The following is a 13609-nucleotide window of genomic DNA, read 5'->3' on the forward strand; positions in this document are numbered from 1 at the left end:
TGGAGGGGCAGTACCACGGCACGGCCAGCAGGGGGTGGTGGCAGCCCACGGTCAGAACCGACTCGCTGGGTCCCAACCCTCTAGCTTCTTCCTCAGAAAGCCCCTGGGCTTTTACGTCAAACCCTCCCTAAGCTAAGGCCCTAGCCCTGCTGACTTTAGGAGGGACACCAGCATCCGTTTGGATTTGAGTAAGACAAAGCTGCCCCAAGAGCCTCTGCCTGCAGTTTTTTCCATATCCTGATCTCATTTATAAATTAGAGCTCCCACAAATCAGAGGGTGGGACTAGGAGGGCTCCTGGCAATTAGGGGCCAGGGGAAAGATGGGAGTCATCCAAGAGGAATCAGCCACTGTTTCCCTCAAATTTGGGACACAACTCTTTTACAAAACAATTATAAGTGTATCTTGAAAGTTTAAAAAATGCTCGTTCCTTTAATTTTTTAAACTCAGCCTCATCCCTGCTCCCACTCCACCAACACCTGTACTGTCGACTCACCAATGCCCTCTATCTTGGCAAACGCAAGTCCCCATTCTCTTATCACTTGCCCCCTCAGCGGCATGTTTGTGCCCTCACACTTGAAATACCTTCTTAGCTCCAGATGTTCTAGGAGATCTCTTGGGGTGAGGCTGCTGAGCCCCCTTCAACCATATCACCTCCACTCTTTTTAGGCTTAATACTAGAGTTCCATGTAAGGTTTGATTTGGAAAAGTTTCAAAGGGTTTAAAGAAGGGTTTGGGAGAAATCCTCACTGGTCAGCCACCCACAATAATTTGCTATGATTCCTCCTCCAGCTCTGAAGTCGTATGTATATCATTTATGAACATAGATTGTTGACTGTGAACATCATAGAGAAGGAAATTAGTTGGGTGATGAGCATACACTGCAAACCCTAGAACTGAAAGAAAAGATATAAGAAGTAAATGCATATATATGTACAGTCACATATATATGTACATGTACATAGCCACACTGGAAAACGAGAAAGAGAATTCAGTGGTTCAGAGAAATTCCTAAAGGCGTGAAAGCAGACTGCATTGGATTGAACCCACAGCCCAGGAAACAGCTGAAGGTCCTGCCCCAAAAGGTGGGTACAGCACCAAGGGTGCTTCATGCCCAGAAGGAGGCAAGAGCAGAGAAGTCTTGGGATGATTATCAGGGTACCTCGTGGAGGCAGCCAGGCCAGGTGACACTCACCCACCACCATGAGCCAGACAACAGGAACAAGTGTCTGCCTCCACTGGGAAAGTCAGTGTAGGATCTTGGGAAAAGAATCTGTCAGTGCCTATGAGCCCCATGCCCAGAAGAAGCCAGGCCTTCCCCAAGACAGAGCAGCATGCCCAGCACACACTCAAAAGTCACCAGACACTTGAGGAAAGCCAACTGCACAGAAAGGAAAGCATTTATATTTGTCTAAATATGCAGAGCTTGAAAGTAGAAGTTCATTTCTATAAGGTGTCTGAGACTGAAGACAAAGAAGAGCTTTCACTGTATAACTTGAGGACTGGGAGAGTGCTCAGAGAGGATACCATCTGTAAATCTAAGTAAAACCATCCGTTGAGGCAAGGGGTCTGGAGGAGAGAGCTTTGGTGGAGAGACCCCACAGACAGGAGGGGGACACAACTGCCACCCTTGAAGGAAGTCCAAGCTCCTGACCACCACTGCATACATCAGACTGCACCTGACTGAGGGGGACCAGACCACCCCAAAATGGAGCTACTTCAAGGCTGCTTCCACCCTGGAATTACCCGTGGAAAGCGTTTCACCTGCCTACCAGCCACCAAGATCACTATACTTGCCAGATCATTTTCACTTATATTCCCCCTCTCTTATCTTCTTTTTTATATATTTAGGGGTGGGAGAGACTTTTAAACCAGCCTCCTTGCCTATTTTCACAGACCCTAAATAGTAAAACTATTACAAAGAAAATCACTGAGAAGCTTGATTAGAGTCTTTGACACTCAACCCCACACAAGTCTCCGTCCTAAAGCTTCAGAGGCAGTAGGAATATAACTGCCCTCACTTCTTCTTGCTCAAGGGAATTCCCCTGCTTTTTTATTGCCCCCCAGCTTGGGAGGAGGGTGACACCTGAGCTCACCCAAGCTTAGGAAGGTTCAGAGGAACCACAGTCATCCCAGGCAGCCCTTTTCCCAGCCTTCTGGGTCCAGGGCAGCTGAGGAGAGGCCCAGGGACACTAACTACAGATCAGATGGCAGGGGATGTTCTCAGAAGGCTGTGTTCTCAGCTTGGGCCCGGGGACCAAAGAGCTGTTCAGCAACGACTTTGCCGTCATACTTGGGCAGTGTGCCCCCAAAGTCAGAGGGCAGGGTGTCCTCGTTGAACTCCTGGTAGAAGCTGGAGAGGTCTTCTCCGTGGACGAAGACCTGCAGGGAAGCAGAGGAGATAGAGCTGAGCAAGGGGGTTCCCTTAGGATGAGGGCTGGGAGGAGAAGAGGGACAGGACAAAGGCACACATGCCATCTCTGCCTGGTGATGGCCTGCTCAAAAGTCCTCCTTGTTGTGCTGTCTGTGGGATCCACTTGGTTCGGAACCCTGGTACAGAGCCTGAGGAGGGCTCAGGCGGGGTGCCCTCCTCCTCCACCTTCAATCCTCTTGTCTCCTGAACCCTTTCCTGCTACAACCCCCTTCACTCACTCACACACCAGACAATCACCGGGCACCTTCCCTGCGTGGCCACGCACTCACCCTCTGGAGCAATTTGCTCTTCAAGAAGGGCTTGACCACGTTGTAGGTTGTGGTGAAGTACCACGGCTGGTGGATGAAGTGGATGGCTTTGAACCGGGCTGGGAAGGAATCCTGCAGGGACAGACAGCACCCCACCACATGCCCCATGACCTCAGAGGTTCCCACTCACTCTCCCACTGCCTCTCCCCATGACAAGAGGACAGAGTTGTCATCACTCGGTTGCCCCAGAGGATAGCCCACTGAAGGTTCCATCCCCAGGCCAGCAGCTGGGGAGCCCTGGCTTCACTGCAGCTCCAAACTGAAGGAAGGATGCCCCAGAGGCCACGCAACCCAACACTCGTCCTGCAGATGCACAAAACCTTGTAATTAGGTGGAATAAGGAAATGAATTGGTAGCCTTGCTTGGTTTTTAGGTGACCAAGGTTTTTCAAATCCACTTGCCTTCTGAGCGGACTGCAAACTATTATAGACCAGAGGTACACTATTGTCATGCCTCATTGTCCTTTGTCCCCTCCCATGACTCCCACCTCCCATCTCTCCTTTCCAAGGCAAAGCAGATTTAAGATTAGATTAGGTCTAAGAAAGGACTTCTGACACATGAGTATATAGGAGTGAGTTGTCAGGAGCATTAATGATATCTCTTTCTCAGGAGAAATTCACATCCAGAGGGAGGCAGCATGACATATGTGGACAGAGAATGGGATTCTAGGTCAGAAGGTGTAGGTTCAAGTCCCGCCTCTGCCACTTGATAGCTGTGTGACCTTGAGAAGTCACTCAAATCTCTGAGCCTAGATTTCCAGGTTTGTAAAGCGAAGCAGGGAAGCAGGGAGAGAATGCTTTTAAGAAGTTAATAAATTAATGAATGTGAACACGTGGCAAACTGTTGATCACCACGAAGTGTTTGTGGCTGGGGCTGTGATTGTCATTGCTCTTTTGGGCACTAGGCGGCTGTCTTCTCAGGTCCCTGCTAACATCATTAAACCGGGAAACCCGGCTCAGCCTCCCAGCCTTCCCACCCGTGAGAGGCTCCTGCAGGACAGGGTTCTGTGGCCTCACCTGGAGCATGTCCACCATCTTCCTGAGATCTGAAGCCCGAAGTCCAGCAGCCTGCTGCATGGTAAAGCCCTTGAAGTTCTCAATGATGCAAAAGCCATTAATTTGAGTTTCCTCATTCTCCAGTAGCTTCTCCAGGATGAAACAGTATGCCTGCAAGATCTTGGGCACAACGTGAACGGGCTGTAAGATCCAACCCACAAAGACAGTTAAGACTCAAGGTCCTAACGGGAGAGCTAACTGGTATACCCCTTCCCAGAGGTAATTTGTCACGGGCTTTGAGCTGGGACAGTCCACCTCTGTGAATGTATGCCAAGAAAATAATCTTCAATGTCATATCCACGGTTAGATGCCAGAGTGTTTATCCTTGTACCCCTATGATAGTGGAACAACCTAAATGTCCAGCAATAAGGGACTGGTGAAATTATGGTGTATTCATGCCATGGAGTATTCTAGAACGGTGATATATAAGACTAATGATATAGAAAGATATCCATTCATGGTGTATTATTGTAGCATACAATCCCATTTTTATAAGAAAAAATATGTATGTCTGTGTGCATATGCGTTCACATATGTTTCTAGGTTTCTAGAAAAAATAGGCTGGAAGGATGTCAGTGGTAGAAATCTCTGGGTGGTAGAATTGTGGATGATTTTAAATTTGTGATTTTTTTGGTATTTTCTAAAATGAGTAGATATCACTTATGTAACAAGAAAAAATATTTGTAAGTCTCTTCCTTACCATACGTATGTATGCCTCAGTCCTAAAGCCAGTATCTTATTCAGTAGCAAACACTACAGGCATCCCTAATACGATCAGGAACAAGATAAGCATGTTCACTTTCCCTACCACTCTTCAACTCTGTGTTGGAAGTAGTGGCCAGTGCATCCAAGTTGTTGTTGTTGTTGTTTTTTAATCAAGGGTATAAGAACTAGAAGAGGAAAAGAAAAAATGTCCCCCATTTACAGATAATATGATAGTATTCTTAGAAAATCTGAGAGAGTCATTTATATGAGTAACATAAATAACAGAAGAATTCAGTAAAAATACCAGGATACGAAATTAACATACAAAACCAATAATCTTCATAGATACAAAAAATAACCAAGTAGGAGATATAATGGCAGAGAAAGTCCCACCTATAGCAACAATAAAATAAATACTTACGACAAACTTATTGACAAACATGCATACGGTTTGAAAACTTTAAAACACTCCTGGAAGCTCAAAATGTAAAAGGGAAGGCATCCCTTTTTTGTGGATAGTACCACTGGCCATGGATGTTGCATTCATAAAGATGCTGATTCTCCCCAAGTTTGTTAGTTACATTAATGTTATACCAATAAAAGTCTCCTGACATTTCTCCTAGAGCTTAATAAATTAATTCTAAAGTTCATAAGGAAAGGTAAACATGCAAGAATAGCTAGAAAAGCCCTGAAAAACAGGAGCATTAAGGACAGAACTAATCCCAACAGATATTAAACATTCTATACCATCTCTATAATTAAAACAGTGTGATGTTGAAGCATGAAAAGACAGACCGATGGCACAGAATAGAAAGTCCAGAAATAGATCCAAACACATATGAAGATGCAGAATATGATAAAGATGGCATCTCAAGCCACTGGGGAAAACGATGGACTTCTAAATAAATGGTGTTGCGACTACTAGGCAGCATTTTCTAAAATGAGTTTGTACTTTTTTTTTAAGGCCTGGTGACACATGCCAAAGTTCTCCCAAGATAAACCCTAGTTCCCCCGCTAGGACAGCTCTCTTAAGGGCCTGACAAGTGAAATCACACATATATATATATATATATATATATATATATATATATATATATATATATATATATATATATATGTGGTCGGTGTTGCTCTCAGCTTTCAGCATTTGGCAGGGCTGATCCCAGCTCGTGGCCCACAGCTGTCACTCCCACTTGGCAGGGGTACCAGGGGCTGGCAATGTACTGGCCAGTGGGCCCTGCCTTCAAAGCTGCTGGGTTTTCCAGCTGCCATGGCACATCCTAGGATTTCTCCTCCTGCCGGGAAAGGGTCTGGTGCCATGAGCTACTGGCCATTCCCCCACAAACCTCGCCTCCTGGGGAGCCAGGAATGAGGGTCCAATAGAGGCCAGGTTTGGAGGAGGGAGCCCAGCCCAGGAGATGGGAGGGAGCCAGGCGAATCCCCACTGACCTCATCAAAGGTGATTTCTTCAGAGTCCCAGTTCTCAATATTGAAGAGCATGACCACTCGGCCATACTTGTCCCGACTGGAGAGGACACCAGGGTAGCCAGCCTCGACAGTGCAGCGGACAGCCTCCAGGGACAGGCTGTCAAAGAGCTCTGGGTACTGCAGCCGGAAGTTCACATAGCCTGGCAGAGGGGGAGCAGAAGAGGCCCCTCAGGGAGCCAGCCCATCCTGGGGTGGCACATGGTGGGCATCCAGAGACCCAGGCTCCTGCCTGGCTCCTCCACCTACATGCTATGTGTAACCCAGCAGGATACTCAACCTTTCTGTGCCCCATATTACCTCTCCAAAAAATAGGACGATAATATTGGCCTATCTCACCAAGTTGCTGTGGTAATCAAACAAGATTCCAGGTACAGACGCCATGAGTAAACTGTAAAAACACAAGATGGAATCCTAAATCTAAGGACAATTACTATTTGGTATTTTTCTCTTTCCCAACGGTAGAGGCACAGGTTTCTCAGTTGGGCACAGGGTTAGCTGAGTGGCGGGGTGGGGAAATGACCCCCAGATAAAACCCAAAGCAGGACACAGAGGCCCTCTCTGACTCCAGCGGCACTCCCACCACCCACTAACCCCACCCTGACCCATCCTGAACAGATCCCCGCCTATCTGCGATTGTCTCTTCCACCAAACCCCGGAGGGACCAGGCCCAGAGGAGGTTTGGGGAGGCATTTGCCAAGGGAAAGCCACTGACCTCCTCACTGCTCCTCCAACACTCCAGGCCCGTTCCCACCACCTAGCCTTCGTCTTTGCTGTACCCTCTGCTATACTGCTCTTTCCCCAGGCATCTCATTTCCTTCGAGTTTTTCTTTAAGAGTTCTCTTTGCACTGGAGCCTTCCTAGCCTCTTTACCTGAAACTTCAACCCCTCAGTCCTTTATATCCACCTTCTTTATTTTTCTCTGTATATTTTTATTTTATTTGTCTGGTTTATTATTTCCACCATTAGACTATAAGACCCACGAGGGCCGGCAGTTCTTGTCTGCTTTGTTCTCTGCCACATCCTTTGGCCTCAAACAGCGGTTGGCAAAGCAAAGCAGAGAATTACCATTTGCGGAAGGAAGGAAGAAGTAAGGAGAATCATCAGCCTGCATAGGGCCTGCTCAGACACCCCTTCCCTCCACCAGCACCAGGGACTTGATTTCCTTAAGACACTGGTCTTCATCCCATGGGCACGGCCAGGTTGGTTCTGTCCTTGGGACTCACCCCCAGGGCTGGCACCATCTTCAATTCTACTATGCGTGAGGTTTGGGTACCTGAGGGGAGTCAAGCTCATACCCACCTTCCCTGCAGTGCTCCAGAGCCAAAACCTAGGCTGGGCGGGTGGGGAAGGGGAGAGCAGGGGTGAGAGAGGAAACTACCCCAATTTGGGTGACTCAGTTCTGCTCACTGAGACTCAGGAGAGTGGAGAGGCGGGGCCAGACCTCTAGGAATCTGGTCCTGCCAGACTCATCCATTCCTTGTCAGAGCTGAAAGGGATCTTGAAGGCTATGTAGTTCACACACCCATTTTACAGGAAAGGAAAAGGAGGCTCAGAGAGAGTGACTTGTATGGCACAGGGAATGGGAGGGAAGTGAAGGAGTCGGTCTCAGTGCCCGGGTGAGGGTCAACGCCCTCCTCGTGACCTTCCCCCCTTCCCCCCTCACTCCCCACCCCCCGTAGCCTTCCCAGGGCCACCCATCCGGCGCAGGCCTCACCTCTGAGCAGCTCGTAGGCTCGGCCCACGTGGAATTTGCGCGCGCGGATGAAGCGCAGGAAGAAGGCGCTGTCCTTTCCCTGCACCCTCTCCGCCACGGCCACGGCCAGCTCCTGCCCCGAGGCTGCCTCCCCCTGCACCAGCTCCTGCAGCTCCCGCACCGCCTCCTCCCGGGTCTCCTCCCTCTCATTCAGCTCGTCCTTGGCCTGGAACAGGGATGGGGTGCAGGCACGAAGTCAGGTAGGCGCGGGTGCGGGAGGCTCCTCCAGGTGCCAGACCGGCTGAGGGGCAGAGGGCACGGCAGCTGGGGACATGGCTGCTCTGCCCGCAGGGGCAGCTTCTGCACTGGCAGCACCTCAGACTGCCAATTACATTTGGAGAAAATTAAGTCAAACTTTCATCCTGGGTTTGTTTGAGGAGACAGCCAGAGAGCTAAACCTTTCTAATCACAACAGCCTACTGGAGCCCTGACTTAGCACACTGCTAAGTCCTTTAGATACATTATGTTTTTAAATCTTTGCCACAATCCGTCACAGGAAGGTTGTCATCTTATCCCCATTTCTCAGGGTGAGCAGACTGAGGCTGAAAGAGTCAAGGTATTCTTGACCAAGGTCACCCAGATAAAAAGGGGTGAAGCTGAAACTCTTACTCAGGTTGGACTTTTAATCGCTTCACTCTGCTGCCTCCCAGGCTCATTTCTGATCTTTCCAAAATCAAAGATACCAGGCAGATGGCAGCCTGTCCTCTGCCTCCTATTCCTCCCCTTGGCTGAGCCTGGAGAACTCCTCAGCATGCCAGGGGCAGCTCTTTCCTTGGATGGAATGAGGGGGAAAGGCAGGTCTGGGGGAGCTCAGAGCACCTTTCCCTTGAGACGCCCAGGGAGCAGAGATGGAAGCCAGGAGCCCAGGTCCAGCTCAACCCCAACACAGCTCTGCCACCCTCCACAGAGCACAGTCTGATAAACTCTGAACTGGTTCAACAACTTTCTTTCACAGGTACAGAAAGCAAGACCCAAAGAGGGAAAGAAGTTTGCTCAAGGTCACACAGCAAGTTGGAAGTCGGTCTGGTATTAGAACTCAGGCCTTTTCCTATCCAATGGGGGCAGCAGGTGGATCCCTGTTCTCCAAGACCATTGCAAACCAATGTTCCTCATATCTGAGTCTAGGATGATCCCTGGTCCAGAAGCCCTAGGTCTCGGCATTGGTTTCAGGGAACACTGTTGGTGCCATAGTCTTGGAATAGGCTGGCCTGGACATCTGGTCACCCCAACTGCTGCCATGGCCCTGACCTTCAGAATAGCCCCTAGAACAAGCCAGTCCTTTAGGTCCAGAATGACCTGGAAAGCTGGTGCTGGACCCTTTCTACAGGAGAGAGGATGCTATCAACATTCCCCCTTGTTGCCTCTCTACCCTGTCCCTCTGCACACCCCGGGGCCACCTCACCTTCTGCAAGGTGTGACGGGGCAGCTGGCTGCACTGGCCAAAGACAGGTCCGTGGTCTTTGGTTGTAAGCCGCTCCAGTTGGGCACGGAGCTCTTGTTCCTCTTCAGGGACCATGCGGAATGTGCCCGCCTGGGCAGAGAGAAGTCAGGAAAAGACAGGAAGAGACCCCCAGCAACCTGAGCAAGCCAGTCAAATGGGTCTGCTCAGACCCTAAACTAGTGCTTTTGCCCAAGGTCACCGTTGAGCTTCCTCCCTTTGGGTGGGGTCAGGGACCGCAGAGAGGTTGTAGGGGTGAATGCCCATAACCCTGCACAGACCAGATGACAGAGAAACAGGAAGGGAGAAAGGGAAGGAGGGAAGGTGGATGGAGGGGAGCCCCAGGGCACAGGGGTACTCACCCCCTCTGACATGCTGCCTCTGGAAGACTCGGAGTGCTTGGAAAATGAAGGACCCCACTTCTTCTGTCCTGGCCTCTCCAGGCAACCTCCTTCCTAGGAGAGGAAGTCAGGGCTGCAGTGGTATGGAGAAACTGTTCTGTTATTGTCTCAGAACAGTGGATCTCAAACTTTTGAGTGCATCAGAATCACATGAGGCATTTGTTAGAAATGCCGATGCCTGGGCCCTGCACCTGTGATTCTGACTCAGGAGGTCTGAACTGGGGCCCGGGCATCTATACTTTAAAACAGCACCCCCGGTGGCTCCGAAGAAGGTGGTTCTTGGGCTACACTTTGGGAAGCTCCCCTTTGAGAAGGAACACACAAAAATACCTCAAACCTCAGTTCTTAAGATGAGTTGGCCCAGCCAGGGAAAAACTAGGAAAAACTAGGATCAGCCTCCATTCTCAGTTACATGATCACTGCAGGATAAGGCAATCCATCCTCCCATTTGTGACCCTCCTTTTCCAGCCCAAAGGGGCACCTCAGAAACTTCCCAGCCTAGTGGATGGCCCCGTTCCAGTGAATTAACTCTCCAGAGGGGTGGTGGCTAGTTACATAACCATAACTGGGTGCGTGTTCTGTGCCTTGTGGTGCACTATTTTCAAATCCATTGTCTGGGAGCCAGCATTATTATTCCCATTCTACATAGGAGGAAACAGGCCCAGGAGAATAAGTGACTTGTCCAAGGTCACACAGCCCTCAATAGCCAGGGATCGAGACTTAAGACCAAGCTGTGAACTTTCCATCAGCATCAAGAGGCAGCCTGTTGTGGCAAAAGTTAGACCTGGGTTCGAATTCTCTCTTCCATTTGCAAGCTTTGTGATTTAACCTGTATCTTGGCTGTCCCCTGTAAAAGGGAGATGGAAGTTTATGAGGATTTAATTAAATAATGAACACAGAAGCAGTGCCTGACCACCATAACCAATTTCATTGTGCACATGACAACCCACTGAGTATTTTTGGAGACAACTCTTCTATTTCCAGATTTTCCCCTCTCCTACCTAAATGTCCCCAGACCCGTCACCACCCTGCTCCTGCCTCTGACCAGGTTTCCGTTGGTCAGTTCTGTCATCTGTTCACTGTTGGTTAGTAGCAGAGGTGGGACTCGAACCTATGTCTGCCTGAGACCTAGACTTGCCTTGACACCTAGAGCCAAGACATCTCCAGGCAAACTCCCTAGGAGAGCTGGTGTCACAGAAAACCCTTTAGGGTCAGAGAGAACCAGGTTTGAATCAGGCTTTGTCATTTACCACCCATATGAGCTAGGGCGGTAGGTTATTTAACCTTTCTGAGCCTCAGTTTCCTCATCTGCAAATTGGGGATAATAACCACACCTACCAAATAGAGTTGTAATGAAGATCCTATAATTTCTGTAGGGTACCTAGCACAGTGTTTTGCTCTAAAACATAGTTCCCCTTCCCTTTCTTAGCATCATACTGATCATTACCCCAACTTGCACAGAGAGACTTAGAGGATGCCAGGGAATATCTGAGGATCTCCCATTTCCTGCCTCTCCCACTCCACAGACCCAGCAGGGCAGGGCAGGGAGGTTCTGGGGGCTGTCATCCACCAACAGGAATAAAATCTAAGTCAGCTTTCTAGCAGGTAGACTTCCAAATATGCAGGCATATATACAAGATAGACTAAAATACGACTGTGCTCTCCCTTGGATTTTGCTGGAACAGAAAGGGAGAGGCTGATAGGACTCCCTGAGCAAGGGGCTCAGACAGGAGAGACAGTGGCTAGACACCCCCAGCCAGTTAGGCAGCTCATCAGGACAAGATCCTAGATCTTAGAAATGGAGGGTTAAAGTCAGTACAGCAACTCTTTTTAAAATATGCCCAATCTACTAACTCTGATTTTTAAAATATTGATTTATGAGCTGTATACAAGAAAATATACCCACCCCTCACTCCGTGTCGAGGCTGTTCCCTGCCGTCTAGGGTTGCCAGTTAAAATGCAGAATGCCCAATTACATGTGAGTTTCAGATGAGCAAAAGTTTTTTTGAAGTGTTTAAGTATGTGCCATACAAATTTGGGACATACTTATACTAAAAAAGTATTTGTTGTTCATCTGAAATTCACATTTAACTGGGTGTCCTATATTGTTATTTGCTAAGTCTGCCATCAGGTTGGTCTGGCTCAACCTGAAAAATGGCTAGCTGGTTTCGGTTTTTGAGCAGCCTGAGGTGTGGTCTCCCCACCGCTGACTCCTCACCTTAGTCCTGGGCTTCCTGGCCCAGCCAGGCCCCTGCAACTGACTTACCTGCCAAGTCAGCGGCTCCTCCTTGGGACACCTGGTGCCTGTGTCCTCCAGGGCCTGGAGGTTGCCTCCTCTGGGGGCGTGGTCCAGTCAGCAGGTTGGAATTAGCGTGTCACAAGGAACTTCTCACGGCCCACAGTTTCCCGTTAAATCAGGCTCACAGGGAGGCCCAGATTGGGGCAAGTGACGCACCAGGGGGGGAGAGGGGATCAGCCTGGGCCTGGCTGGAGCCACCTCAAAGCCCTCCTTTGTGTGCGTCTGCTCCAGAGTTCCTGCTCAGCCATGTGGAAGCCGGGCTGTGGGGATGGGATCTGAGCCAGCCCCATATGCTTCTCCCCGTCTTCTCTCTCATCGCAGGGAGGTCTGAGAAAGCACACCCCTGGGTAAGACATGCTCAAGATGGAGGGAAATTTTAAATGTGATTGTAGATGAAATGGCAGCTGTGGAGAATCCTGGCCTGTCACCCTTTCCCCAAGCCCAGCAGGGCCTGGCGTGGTCGGGCAGTGAGTGAGGCCAGCTGGGAAATGTAGCTGGTTAAGATTGAGTGTGGAAAGGACAAGACAGGCTGACCCACTTTTAGGCTGTGGCGTGCAGTGATAGGAGCCTGCTTGGGCACCAGACTGCCCACTTTTATATCCTAACTCCGTCACCTTCTAGCTGTGAGACGTGACTTCACCACTCAGTGACTCAGTTTCCTCCTCTGAGAAGTGGGAATAATTAGAGGAAGTCCTATCTCCCAGCATCTCAGAATGGGACTGTATTTTGTTGTTTGTTGTTGTTTGCTTTTGTTTTCGTTTTTTTTTTTTTTTTTTGGCCTCACCGCGTGGCAAATGGGGATCTTATTTCCCTGATCAGGGATCGAACCTGAGCCCCCTGCAGTGGAAGCATGGAGTCTTAACCACTGGACCGCCAGGCAAGTCCCAGAATGTGACTGTATTTGGAGATAGGGTCTTCAAGAGGTAATTAAGGTAAAATGAGGTCATCAGGGTGGGCCCTAATCCAATATGACTGGTATCCTTATATGAAGAGGGAATTTGGACACAGACAGTTACAGAGGGAAGACGATGTGAAGACACAGGAAGAAGGCACCGTCTACAAGCCAAGGAGAGGGGTCTCAGAAGAAAGCAGCCCTGCGGACACCTTTACCTTGGACTTCTAGCCTTCAGAATTGTGAGAAAATGAATTTCTGTTGTTTAAGCCACTCAGTCTGTCGTACCTTGTTACAGCAGCTTTAGCAAACTGATGTAAGTGGGTTGTTGGATTTTTTTTCCCAGGTATTTCACAGAGTGTGAGGCTCATGGGAGATAATGGAGGTGGAGGTGAGGGCTCAGGCTCCCCACAGGAAGGAACTATGGAGGCCACAGAAGAGGCTTTGTCAAGCTGGGCGATGGACTCTAGCACAAAAAAGAACGCTCCTGTGCACCAAGAACACTTTCGAGTTGATGGCATAGCCCCGACGGAAGTGAGCTACTGTTCCCAGAGATTTTCAGGATGCTGGCAGGCCGCGAGGCCCTGTTTAAAGAGCAGAGCTTTCTATGACATTCCTCTGCTCACAGCTTTTCTCTGCCTCTGCCCTGCCCTTCCCCCTCCCAAGAGTCACGTTCATGTCCAGTCTCTCTGGCTGGAACAATAGTACCAGTGTGTGAGCAGAGATGCTGCCCTCATTGGCCCAGACACCTGTGCTGGCCACATTGGCGGACTCTGTGGGCTCCCTGGCTCTCTCTGCCAGGCTGGAGGGAGGGAGGGAGGGGGCTTGCATTTGCTGT

General features: G+C 49.5%; 1 protein-coding gene across 1 annotated transcript; it reads right to left on the reverse strand.

Moving 5' to 3' along the window:
- Positions 1–2221: 2221 nt before the first annotated feature.
- RLBP1 (retinaldehyde binding protein 1) lies at positions 2222–13292 on the reverse strand (the record flags this gene model as incomplete). The annotated part of the gene is made up of 9 exons (XM_082649427.1): positions 2222–2380; positions 2702–2812; positions 3757–3915; positions 5950–6128; positions 7703–7907; positions 9144–9272; positions 9542–9634; positions 11847–11916; positions 13060–13292. The coding sequence occupies 9 exons, from the start codon at positions 13290–13292 to the stop codon at positions 2222–2224; spliced, it is 1338 nt and encodes a 445-aa protein (XP_082505553.1).
- Between the last annotated feature and the right edge of the window lie 317 nt (positions 13293–13609).

The sequence above is a fragment of the Grampus griseus genome, assembly GCF_964374135.1.
Source record: "Grampus griseus genome assembly, chromosome: 2".
NCBI lineage: Eukaryota > Metazoa > Chordata > Mammalia > Artiodactyla > Delphinidae > Grampus > Grampus griseus.